Source organism: Anoplopoma fimbria, chromosome 3 (genome assembly GCF_027596085.1).
Source record: "Anoplopoma fimbria isolate UVic2021 breed Golden Eagle Sablefish chromosome 3, Afim_UVic_2022, whole genome shotgun sequence".
NCBI lineage: Eukaryota > Metazoa > Chordata > Actinopteri > Perciformes > Anoplopomatidae > Anoplopoma > Anoplopoma fimbria.
Genome location: NC_072451.1, coordinates 630,118 through 643,692, shown reverse-complemented (window position 1 = coordinate 643,692; position 13,575 = coordinate 630,118). Strand labels below are relative to the sequence as shown.

The 13,575-nt window shown below is 40.9% G+C and overlaps 3 gene segments (V, D, J or C); all 3 read right to left on the bottom strand.

The window, feature by feature from the left end:
* Positions 1-2,493: 2,493 nt before the first annotated feature.
* Positions 2,494-5,691, bottom strand: LOC129116358 (T cell receptor alpha variable 4-like). The segment is given in 2 exon segments: positions 2,494-2,840; positions 5,649-5,691. Coding segments are annotated over 2 exon segments (390 nt in total).
* Positions 5,692-5,733: 42 nt separating this feature from the next.
* Positions 5,734-6,410, bottom strand: LOC129088890 (T cell receptor alpha variable 4-like). The segment is given in 2 exon segments: positions 5,734-6,244; positions 6,350-6,410. Coding segments are annotated over 2 exon segments (375 nt in total).
* A 4,025-nt stretch (positions 6,411-10,435) lies between these two features.
* Positions 10,436-10,957, bottom strand: LOC129116322 (T cell receptor alpha variable 38-1-like). The segment is given in 2 exon segments: positions 10,436-10,818; positions 10,909-10,957. Coding segments are annotated over 2 exon segments (432 nt in total).
* Positions 10,958-13,575: the final 2,618 nt, after the last annotated feature.

The following is a 13,575-nucleotide window of genomic DNA, read 5'->3' as shown; positions in this document are numbered from 1 at the left end:
GAGACTTGCTGCTAAATGAGATACATCTTGTAACATTACTGTGATGTTACATAACACAGACTAACATCGTCTCATCATCCAGGACGACTGTAAGGTAGGAGAAGTTTACTGTCAAAGGTATATTTATTGTGAAATACAAGTGCTACTGCACACTCTACATCAATTCTTAATAATTAATAATTAACAGTTTATTATTAGCTGGCATTGAAGCATTTAGAACTGACATGTAATGGTACCACTAAAGCGGTCACTGTAATGGTACTGTTATGATGATGAAGATGATAATGAAGACATTAAAGTGATGAGTCGAAGATGTGTATTCTCATAGTGCCACTCACATTCTGTGCTGAGGTTGAGCTGTTCGGTTATCTGATACCGGATGTGGTCAGGAGCGGAGAAGGTGAATGAGGTCTGCCGGGAAGAAAGTATTTCTGTAATAACTCCGCTAGTCTGCTCACCACTCCCGCTCCGTGATCACATCACCCAATACAAGGTCCTGCTCCTGACTCACAAAGCCCTCCATAATCAGGCCCCCTCCTACCTCACCGACCTGCTCCATCACCACACCCCGTCCGTCGGCTCTGCTCCTCTGATGCCAACCTCCTGTCTCCTCCAGTCAGGACCAAGCACCGGACACGGGCGACAGAGCCTTCTTCATAGTTTGTAGTTTGTAGTTTGTAGTGTCTTTGAAAACTTTGAAAAGCGCTCTATAAATACAATGTATTATTATTATTATTATTATTATTAGTCAGACTTTTAAAGTCGATCATTTTACAACCGTTTTGCTCTTTTTTCTGGTTAGATTCGATAAAGGGAGACAGTTACTGCTAAACCGACACTCAAGGATTTTAACTTTTGGATTTTGACATTCCAGCTGATTTTCAGCTTGAAGGGTTCATTTTTTATTTTTTTTGCTGCTGTCAATATTTGTCACTGATGAAGAATATTTTACACTGACCAATGCAATAGTAACACATGATGTTGGACTGTTTCATCACTGAGGTACATTTCAAGAAAAAGGCGACTGCGGGTCAACTGGAAGGTGAGTAAAATTCAACTTGTTTTAAATAATATTGCAGTTGCGTTGCTGTCAATGTCGTGTGGTTTTGTCTTGAATCAAACCACTCCTGTAAAGGGAACTTCACTTCGTCTTCCACTCCATGTCAAACTGAAATTGAAATAGTTTTTGCTCAGCGACCACTATAAAGGTCCTTGATGTCTGTTTTGACTTGATTTTTATAAATTGCAATTACCAAAAAGAATACATTAAGATTATATTTACTTTTTCTGCATTGACAGTTCCTGCTGTGTTAGTGACCTTCAGCGGCCATGGATTTTAAGAAGGAAATCTTTAAAAACTTTTTAGAAATACATGATTTATTCTCTGAATGAATCCACATTTGGTGCTCTAGTGAGTATTTGTATGTGGGATTAAATTAAGATAAACTACAGTGTGTGTTTTGACTGATGAAGCATCGACAGAGAGGCTCATTGTGTTTTTAAAGGAGATATCAGGCTGTGATACACACACAATACCTGCCAGCTTGTTTGGATCTGCACATGGGATTAATTGATAAGGAAATCGTAGAACTTTACTAGAGAAACACTTAAATGTTTTATTTGTGTGATTGTTTTTCCTGTCAATCCTAGAAAATGACGTCACCGACTGAATTCTTGCAATTTCACAGCCAAAAGTTAGTGTTTGACATTTTTACGGTCAAATTTACAAAGGGAAGTCATAAACTTGATTATTTCTTTCTGCCAACAGGATTTGGACATTTTCGACCTTCACGATTTGACATTTCAACTCGATTTTGCATTGTTGGGAGACGTTTTTGGAGTCAAGCGTATAGGACACCAAATTTGTCACTCTTGTGCTGTTGATCACGTACATTACAGGTAAGAAGTTTCACTCTGGTCACGGGTGCTGCTCTGAGCGGGGCAATTGCCTGCAGCCCCTCAGTGGCTTTAAGTTCAAGCTCAGTCGTACAGGGAATCTCGAGTTGTTAACAGTTATCAACAGTAATTATGTTTTATTGTTGCTTCCACAGCGGTTATTAGCTGTAATCAGGAGTCATTCTGGATCGCTCATGACAGACAGTTGAGATGTGTAGAACATGAAGTCTGCTTCAGTGTTGACACAGTTATTGATGAGTTACAGGGGTTTTCTGCCACTCCAGGTAGTTTGTTGCTCTGTTGTTTCCTTTTGATTGGCTGTGACTGACCATGATTCAGTTTCTTTAATCATGATCAGATGTATTATTTGACGACACACTGACAGCTACTTCTGCTTTTATTCACAATCTCTGTCTTTGTTGTAACATCTAGGATGGCTGATAAAGTGAGAATAGAGTGTACTATTTACACATTGTTTAAATGTTTAACATATAGTGGTGGGCAAAAGAGAATGTATACCATGAGAACCTAGAGATGTTCAAGTCCACTTGATGGCGCTGTTGTTCAATAAAAGAAGGAGCTGAAGTGTGTCAACCTTCAGCGAGAAGCTGTCAGGTTTTTGTACGGAGTTTTGGTGTTTCCTGTCACTGTGGGCTGCAGAGCACAGTAGTACACAGCAGAGTCTGACACTGCAGCAGAGGAGATGTTCATACTGATCAGGTTGTTCTCCACTTTAATCTTCAGTTTCGGGATTGGATTATTCAATATTCCTTCTGTTCCTGAATGGGAGATGATGAACTCTGGTGGTTTTCCTGGATATTGTCGATACCAGAAGAAATAATCACCAGTTGCTTGTTTGGAGTAATTGTAGGACAGAGTCACAGTGCTGCCTTCTAAACTGTACTCTTCTTTCTTGACTGGACGGAGTTCTTCACAGCTGACACCTAAAGGAAGAGATAACTCTGTTATAACATTTTACAAAACTCATTTACTAACACATTCAGGAAATAATGGAATGAAACATTTCCTTCATGCAGAATCTAACAAACCTTTTAGAATAACTAGAAACATCAGTGATGACAGCATGTTGAATGAAGGTAATGTTGATGGTTTGTGTATTGAACTCTGTTGAATATAGAAGTTCCTCTCTCTTCTATAGTTCAGTAACATCTTAGCTCCTCCCTGAATCTCTCCGTCTCCTCTTAGATCTGTATTTTCACTTCCTCCTTGTTAACAGACTCGTAGCAGCATTTAGTACCAGCTGGAGGTGGGAGGTTTTTAATTTTCTGGTGTTTACTTTATGCAGGAGTTACGTAAAAGTAGCTGTGATGATGGATCCCCTTTTTCAGGATTTGATAACACCAACAACACTTCATTTATTCTCCTAAAGAAGAGACTTCTGATGATCATAAATTATCAATGATATCTCCAGACTACGAGAAGTAGGCGTAACATCAACAGACACCTTAACAAGATCTAACTCCTTCTAGTAGACAGAATTAGAGGAGCAAGTTGAGATCTCTGCTCTATACTCTCCTAATCGTAGGAAGGTCTTTAACATCAGCACGTCATATGTTAAAAAAACAGCTGCATTAATTACTTTAATTTAATAGACTCTATGATCACATATTATCAGCAACACCATGGAAATTGATTTTGTGTTATTTTATCTAAATTAATATAAAAGGAGAGGACCTATGATTGAGCCCTGTGGAACACCAACAGAAAACAGAGAAACTTTGTGATTAAAGAATAAAAGAAAATCAATCCAAACCCAAATTGTTCACCATGTGTTTCAGATGTTATATATATTTAATCAGATATATGTGCTGTTTGCATTATTTAAATGGTTTTGCAATAAGGCAGTTATGATAATGAGTACCTCACAAAAACAATTCATCTTATAAGTTAAATGTGAGCTCTATTAGTGCCAGAGTTTCTGCTGTTACATTAAACTATGATGAAGTATTGTTCATATAATTCAATCCCTTAATCTGATCATTTGAATCAAGTTACTGTGAATAAAAATTGACCTGTGTTCCCTACAGGAACTTCAGAGTAAAATCTACTTTAAAAATCTGTTGTTATTGATAATAGAAGTGACTGTTTAAATGTGGTATAAATGCAGTGAGAATCTAGTGCTTTGTCTGTGCAGTAGGTGTTATCTGAGGCTCCAAAGGTTTTTTATCATTGTGGCAGTGGGCGTGGTCTGTGCTCAGCTGCAGGCAGAGGTGTGGCAGTGGTTCATGGGAACAGTGCCGTGAAGCTGAGTTCAATCAACACAGCTGCAATGTGGTGCTAATTATGCTGAATGTACTTCAGCAGTCAGTTCGGAGTTCGGGAGAGGAACAGTCAACTTTGGAACAAGGACTGACTTCTTGTTTAAGTACATCAGAACAAATGGCAGGGAACGTTTAGCAGTTGTCTGAAGCCTGTATTTGAAGTCAAGTGTAACTGTCTGTCCTTCATTGTGTGTTGTATCCTGGATGAAATAAGTATACTTTGTTAAACTTACCCACTGAAGCCGTATAGAATCCTATATTTGTGTTGGGGAGAACCTACAGGTGTATTGAGTCGGCTACAATCATTTAGAGATTTTGAAACAGTTATACATGCATTGATCAGACCCCACTTGACTGTTGTACTTAAAACACTTTTTGTTCTCTGGCTTTTAGCTGAGTCTGAGAGTTGTATTTCTATATTATTGTCTCTGGTCTTTAAAACTTGTCTTTTGTCTTTTTACTGTGCTTTATGGTTTTTGCTATGTTTTGATCTGACAACACTTTGTTCAACGGTTGTTGTTTTAAAATGTGCTTCATGTATACATTTAGTTTGTATTGGTTTGGAATCATTACTTACAATTATACCTATATGAGTATGAAAGGGTCATCCATAGACTCATTGTGAAAGATTGTTCTTTGAATGCATTTAATATTTAATGGAAAGTTTGTTGTCTTTATTCTGAGATTATTAAGAAGGCATTGTAATAAGGCCAGTTAAAGGAATATTGAATATTGAATATATATGGTGCAAAGAATCCAGACTGCATCATCACATACTACTGAAGTTAAACAGAGTGAGACTCCCTCTAGTGGATGTTGTGCAGTATTGTGTTGTCTTTGCTCCAAAGGTTTTTGTACAGAGTTTTGGTGTTTCCTGTCACTGTGGGCCTCAGAGCACAGTAGTACACAGCAGAGTCTGACAGATGAAGCTTCTGGATCTTCAGAGGAAATGATTTCTCAATGATTGTAGCATCAAATCTGTCTTTCTGTAAGTCTTCAGCATCTTTGCTCCAGAGTATTTTTGCAGCATGAACTTTGGAAAGTCATTGACTTCTTGTTTGTACCAGAACAAATATGCATTAACGTTAGCAGTTGTCTGAAATGTACAGTCAAGTGTAACTGTCTGTCCTTCAGTAGCGATGACATCTCCTGTTGACTGAGTCACTCTGTCTTCTCCTTTACACTCTGAGGAAGAAGAGATGGATCAATACAGATGATTGATTAAAGCAGAACTATCAGTTGTTTAAAGAGTTACCTATCCAGAGAGTCAGACACAGACATTTAGAATAGTCTGGTTTTCACTGACTGCTGTCTGATGTCAGATTGAACCATATAACGAGTTATTTAGAAGGTACTAGATACCAACAGAAATGATCTTTTGCTTTTCTGTATAATTAACATTAAAACACTAACAGATGAGTTTCTGGTGAAAAGTGTTGAGAGAGGAACATGTTGTTCTTTCTATCTTACCAGAGAACAGAGCAGCAAGAATAATCCACAGCCAATGTTCCATCTCTACAACAAGGTTTAGATCAACAGGAGAAACTAGCTGATGTTCAACATTCAGTCTGAGAATTGTTCTCTTCACAGCAGCACTTATCATTCTCTGAATGCTTGAACACAGTGCAGAAGTAGTGCACCGCCTACATGATAGTGTCGCCCTCTAGTGGAGGTAAAAAGTTCAGTACAACAGAGAGGAAAAAAGGCTTCCAGCAGCTTGTCAGTGTGTCAGCTTGTGTTTTTGTACAGAGACTGTGGGTTTGCTGTCACTGTGGGCCTCACAGCACAGTAGTACAGAGCAGAGTCTGTCACTGCAGCAGAGGAGATGTTCATACTGATCAGGTTGTTCTCCACTTTTATCATCAGTACAGAGATTGGATTCCTCATTATGTCTCCTGTTCCTAAATGGGAGATGATGAACTCTGGTGGTTTTCCTGGATATTGTCGATACCAGAAGAAATAATCACCAGTTGCTTGTTTGGAGTAATTGTAGGACAGAGTCACAGTGCTGCCTTCTAAACTGTACTCTTCTTTCTTGACTGGACGGAGTTCTTCACAGCTGACACCTAAAGGAAGAGATAACTCTGTTATAACATTTTACAAAACTCATTTACTAACACATTCAGGAAATAATGGAATGAAACATTTCCTTCATGCAGAATCTAACAAACCTTTTAGAATAACTAGAAACATCAGTGATGACAGCATGTTGAATGAAGGTAATGTTGATGGTTTGTGTATTGAACTCTGTTGAATATAGAAGTTCCTCTCTCTTCTATAGTTCAGTAACATCTTAGCTCCTCCCTGAATCTCTCCGTCTCCTCTTAGATCTGTATTTTCACTTCCTCCTTGTTAACAGACTCGTAGCAGCATTTTGTATCAGCTGGAGGTGGGAGGTTTTTATTTTTCTGGTGTTTACTTTATACAGGAGTTACAAAAAAGTAGTTGTGATGATGGATCCCCTTTTTCAGGATTTGCAAAACACAACACTTAATTTATACTCTTGTCCCAAACACCTTTTGGGACAAGAACTTAGAACTTTCATGATGGACTTAAACCTTAAAAACCTGTCTGGAAAATGAAACAACTCTTACAAACTCTGGCGATCGGTCATTGAAAACTGAACCTAAATGCACTGCAATCTGATGTAATTCGGTATTCATGATTTTTATTCATGCTATTGATACTCTTGATTCTGTCTTCTAATTCCACTTACCGTATTTTCCGCACTATAGGGCGCACTGGATTATAAGGCGCACTGTCAATGAATGGTCTATTTTCGATCTTTTTTCATATATAAGGCGCACCGGACTATAAGGCGCATTAAGCGAAACAAAACAGTCAGTCAGTCAAACTTCCTCCACTTCCGTACCATTGCTTCATTAATGTTGAATTCTCTCGCAGCTGCTCTATTCCCATGTTCTCCTGGTGACTGACAGCCTTGAGTGTTCAGTCCGCGTCGTAAGCGTGTCTCTTGACAGGAGCCATGTTGGGGTCCTTATACACACACACTGTATAATGATGGTGAACCTTATACACACACACTGTAATATTATGGTGACGCGCAGTATGTATTACTCCGCGACGCTCCTGTCTACAGTAGCCGTAATGCTGCAAGCGGTGCGGCTTTGTAGTTTACCAAAGTTGTACTAAAACATGTTGACAGGGCGCCGTGTACCACACAAAATCGCTTCCAGGTCAGTAAGCACAACCAGAATTAATCCATATATAAGGCGCTCCGGATTATAAGGCGCACTGTCGTTTTTTGAGAAAATTAAAGGCTTTTAAGTGCGCCTTATAGTGCGGAAAATACGGTAATCAAATAACTAAAAGAGCAGTTTTGAAGTAGCTTTTATAACAAACCAGCAGTCAGCAATCCTGGATTTTATTAGTCTCTTTAATCACATATTATCAGCAACATAATGGAAACTGATGTTTTTAAACATAATTTGATGAAAAGACATGATTGAACCCTGTGGAACACCACAAGAACTCACAGCTTGACAGAGCAACATTAAAACTTATTTTATAAAGAAAATAACAATTTCAATCAAAACCTGAGACTGTGGTGAAAACTACTTATGAAGATACTTTATTAAAATTGTCTGGTTTGTCAAAAGTGGTTTTCAAATAACAAACATATTGACACACTATTTCGTATGAACACTACATTTCTCTGTTGTCCACTAGTTTACTCAAATTTATTTTGGCATCATTAACATTGTTTCAAATAAAGTCTGTTGAGAATATAAGTGAGTGTGACAAAGAATTCTCCAACATTGTTTATTGTGAGCTCTATTAGATCTTGGTCTGCTGTGTCTTCAGTGCTTTATATATATTTTTGTTCTCATCACCACTACAAAGGCCAGTTGGCCCATCTGTAGATATGCACATTTTAATGATACAGCACAACTTATAATTTATCACAAATTATTTTAAGGACCCCCTAGCAGAGTGCCATGGACCCCTGTTCCCCCCAGAACCCCACTTAGAGAATCACTAGTTTAGATCATACTTGACTTCCAGAAGTTTTTCTGTCATCCTTCGTGACTCTGTATCCTTCTCAGCAACTCTTCCTTGTGGAGTTCCTCAGGGTTCTATTAACGGGCCATTCCTGTTTTACTTCATATGCTCCCCTCAGGGTCCGTTCTTAGAAACTATGACATCTCATTCCACTGTTACGCAGACGACATACAAATGTATCTGCTTATGAAACAGGATGATGCAACCTCTGTAAAAACATTGTTGGATTGATTTAAGACATCAAAGCTTGGATGGAATTACATGTTCTAAACTTTAATGAAGGTTAAACTGAAGTTCTGATATTTGAACCAAGTGCCTCATATTGACCTGTGTTCCCTGGAACCATGAGTAAAATCTACTGTTAAAAATCTGTATTTCATCATAGACAGTGATTTTAAATTGGTATAAATTCAGTGACAGAATCTAGCTTTTTCTAGCCAAGGCTGTTATATGAGGTCATGTCTTTTTTATCATTTAGAGATTTTGAAACAGTTATAGATGCATTTATCTCAACCCCACTTGACTGTTGTACTTAAAACACTTTTTGTTTAAGACTGTTTGATTCCATAGACACATGTCTACGACCAGCACATTATTTCCTACGTTTTTTTCACAAAATGGTTTTTGAAGAGTGAAAATTGTGGAGATGGGAGTAAATTGTTTGGAAAAATTACAGAAGATTTTACAGCTCATCTGTCATGAATGTGGTGTGGACCCAAAAGCAGTACGACTGAGTAAGTTTCAGAAGCTTTATTGAAAGCTGAGCACACAGCAGACAGACAGGCAGGATATGACTCACAGTGGATATTCCTATCGGGAGCGCGCCAAGCCGTCAGGGAAACAGGCAGGGGATCAGGCAGACGGAAACCAGAGGAAGCGGGGCTAATCTCGTGGTCGGGGACAGAAGGCTAAGGCGGCTAACCGAGGGAAAGGCAAGGTAGGAATCCGGTGGTCGGGGACAGAAGGCTGAGTCGTTGACCGGGGCACAGGCAAGGCAGGGAAGTCCAGACAGGCAGGGTCGCCAACGGAAATCAGTCCAAGGGAAATTGCTGGAAGGTCTGGCATGAATGCGACAAATGATCTGGCAGCGAGTGTGTGAATGAGTGGGGCATTTATACTAAGGTGAGTAGTGCAGCAGAGTGAGCAGGTGAGAGGGATTGTGCTGATGAGGTGGGTGTGGCAGACAGGTGCACTGCATGAGACTGATTAGGTGAGTGAGATGTGGAGTGACAGGAGAGAAGGGGCAGAGCTATGGCAGATTGTGAGCTGGGAGTGGCTGGAGTGAACTAAGAGACAGAGTGACAGGCAGGTGAACAGAGCAGGGGGAGGCTGCAGCCCAGCTGGGACGGGAGTTGGCCGGAGCGCCAACGGGTCAGGAGGTGCAGGAGTCGGCCGGAGTGCCGACGGAATGCCGACGGGACAGGAGTCGGCCGGGGTGCCGGCGAGACAGGCTGAGGGACAGGCTGAGCGAAGGTCTGATAAATGGCTGTCGTGAGCTGCTGAACCTGGTTGATCAAGGCAGTCAAGGCCTGGTTGCGGCTCGCCAGGGCGTGGCGAACCTTGGTGGTGTTGGTGACAACCTGGGTCTCGTGTCTCCGGAGCGCATCTTCGATGGACACGAACCGGGCCTGTGACGAGGTGTCGTACGCTGGATCCTTGTCGTGAGTGACAGGCAGGTGAACAGAGTGAGCCAATTAGGTGAGTGAGACAGAGTGACAGGGAGTATGGAGCTACTGACAGGGGAGTATGGAGGAAGAACTGTGACATCATCTGAACTCTGGCGATGACATCACGCACTCTAGGTCTGAAAATTCCATCCAATACAATCCCATTATAAAATCTGAAAAAGGCTTAAATTTACCTGAAACTTAAACTCTGGTGTCATGAACTCTGTGCTAGCTATCAAAATGCCCATTTGGACCAATATAGTCCAGAGTTTTGTTCACGTTTTAAACTTCGAATAATTTAGAAGAAGAAGCCCGCAGGATTATATACTTTGTGCTGTTGCACAAGGCTTTACAGCCTTGTTGCTACACAGCCACACAGAACTATGATGAATTATTTTTCACACAAATAATATCCCCCAAAACTTCATTCTCATCTGTTACTGTTGAATAAAACAACACTGTCCGTGTTGTCTTCAGTTCCTCATTTTCTGTTGTTTTTATCACCACTACAATGAATCCAGACTGTGTCATCACATACTACTGAAGTTAAACAGAGTGAGACTCCCTCTAGTGGATGTTGTGCAGTATTGTGTTGTCTTTGCTCCAAAGGTTTTTGTACAGAGTTTTGGTGTTTCCTGTCACTGTGGGCTGCAGAGCACAGTAGTACACAGCAGAGTCTGACAGATGAAGCTTCTGGATCTTCAGAGGAACTGATCTTGAGGTGGAATTCAGTTTGGATGAAAATCTCTCCTCGTCCTCTGTTTTCCCAGAGCCAATGTTAAAGCGGCTCAGGATGAATTTGGGACTGTTGTTTCCATCCTGTTTGTACCAGAAGAGATTATGATTTGATGAACTGGTGTCGTATTGACAGCCAAGTGTTACTGCCTCTCCTTCAGTAGCTGTCACATCTCCTTTTGGCTGCAGCACGTTGTCTTTTTGTGCTCTGCATTCTGTAAAACAGACACAAACAGTATCAGTGTGCCGTTAGAGAATCATGTCAGTGTTGGATTGATATCAAGGACACAGAGTTGTGTTCATACCAAGGCTCATAGCAGCCAGCAACCTGACTGAGAAGAACAGAGGCGTCATATCTGCAGTGCTGAGTAACTGTGAGCTACAGCAGGTATAAAGAAGGCAGTGATCTCTCTGTTTAGTCTTCATCAACACTAAGTTGGTGGTTTAGAAGGAGGGACCTGATCACAGTGACAGGGCTCATCTACAGCCCTGAGTTATTCCCTACTGATGACTTTACACTAAACACATTGTGTTCCACTCTCCTTTTCTAGTATAATAAATGTATGTCATATTTCTTATCAGAAAGATTGAAAGTAAACTCAGGCTCCATCCACACTAATAAGTTCATGTTTAAAACCGGGGCTTTAAAACAAAAACGTTCTCCATCAACACGGCTTTTCAGCATCAAATTTTGAAAAATTTCTGTCCATTAAAGCACGTCTGAAAACGGATATCACATGACTATTCACGTACACTGGGCATACAGCTGATGGAAACAGGAAGTAGATTGGTTACAGAAAATACGAAATAATATTAAAGTACTCTTTAATAATAAAAGGTTGTGCTTGATACTTAAGATCGTCCTCTAAAATCTTCCTCTATTTACTTCAACAGACAAAATTAGTGGAAAGTTTTCAAATTCTTATTTTTCAAACTGGTGGGAGGTTTTTATTTTTCTGGTGTTTGCTTTATACAGGAGTTACGTAAAAGTAGCTGTGATGATGGATCCCCTTTTTCAGGATTTGATAACACCAAAAACACTTCATTTATACTCCTAAAGAAGAGACTTCTGATGATCATAAATTATCAATGATATCTCCAGACTACGAGAAGTAGGCGTAACATCAACAGACACCTTAACAAGATCTAACTCCTTCTAGTAGACAGAATTAGAGGAGCAAGTTGAGATCTCTGCTCTATACTCTCCTAATCGTAGGAAGGTCTTTAACATCAGCACTTCCATCCATCCATCCATTTTCCGTAACCTGCTTATCCAGTTAAGGGTCGCAGGGGTGCTGGAGCCGATCTCAGCTGTCAATGGGCGAAGGCAGGGTACACCTGGACAGGTCGCCAGTCTGTCGCAGGGCTGACACATAGAGACAGACAACCATTCACACTCACATCCACACCTACAGGCAATTTAGAGTCTTCAATGCACCTAAGCTGCATGTCTTTGGACTGTGAGAGGAAGCCGGAGAACCCGGAGAGAACCCACGCTGACACGGGGAGAACATGCAAACTCCTCACAGAAGGTTGTCCAGCCCGGGAATTGAACCCCGGCCCCTCTTGCTGTGAGTGCTAACAACTACACCACCGTGCAGCCACACATCAGCACAAAAACAGCTGCATTAATTACTTTAATTTAATAGACTCTATGATCACATATTATCAGCAACACAATGGAAACTGATTTTGTATTATTTTATCTAAAGAAAACATACAAGTATAAAACGAGAGGACCTATGATTGAGCCCTGTGGAACACCACAAGAAAACACAGCCTGACAGAACAACAGAGAAACTTCTTTATTAAAGATAAGAAGAAAATCAGACAAAGTAACGCTGGATAATAAATAAAAGACATTATATAATAAAATAAAATAAAATAGAACGAAATATAAGACAGCAATCTACAGTATATCTACATGTGTGCAGTGTGCAATATTCCACATGAGAGTGAAGAGGAACGGTGCCAGTACAGTTCCTTGGGGTGCGCCGGTGTTGCTGATCACAGACTCAGAGACACAGCCATCCACCCTGACGTACTGTGGCCGGCCTGTGAGGTAGTCTGTGATCCAGGAAGTGGTGTCGGGGTGCAGGTTCATCTCCAGAAGCTTCTCTCTCAGTAGGGAGGGCTGGATGGTGTTGAAAGCACTGGAGAAGTCAAAGAACATGACTCTCACAGTGCTTCCCTGCTTCTCCAGGTGAGAGAGGGCCTTGTGTGTCAGGTAGATGATGGAGTCCTCCACCCCGATGTGTGGCAGATAGGCGAACTGTAGTGGGTCCAGGAAAGCTGTAAGCTGGGTCCTCAGGTGCCGCAGAACCAGTCTCTCCAGGGTCTTCATGACGTGTGATGTCAGGGCCACAGGTCTGTAGTCATTAAGACCGCTGGGACGACTCTTCTTCTGCACAGGGACAATGCAGGACGTCTTCCAGACTGTGGGCACCTTCTTCAACCTCAGGGAGAGATTGAAGAGGTGCTGGAGAGTATAATAAAGATAATAAGAAAATCAATCCAAACCCAAATTGTTCACCATGTGATTATAATTATATTCATTTATTGATCCCCATGGGGGAAATGTGGGTGTTGCAGCAGCTCAACTACAGAAACACATAATGAATACAACATATTATACAATAAAAAATAAAATAAAATAGAATAAAAATAAAAATAAAAATGTACAGTATATCCACATGGGGGGGCTGGTCAGCATGTTGACAGACTGTGGTCTCTGCTGTTGTTGTACAGTCTGATGGCAGTGGGCACAAATGAGCGTCTGAAGCTCCGTCCTGCTCTTTGGTAGAATCAGCCGATGGCTGAAAGAGCTGCCCAGCTGCCACAGCTCCTCATGGAGAGGGTGAGAGGGATTGTCCAGGATGGCTCCGAGTTTGGCCTTCATCCTCCTCTCACCCACTGACTCCAGACTGTCCAGCTCCAGACCACCACAGAGCTGGCTTTCCTCATCAGCTTGT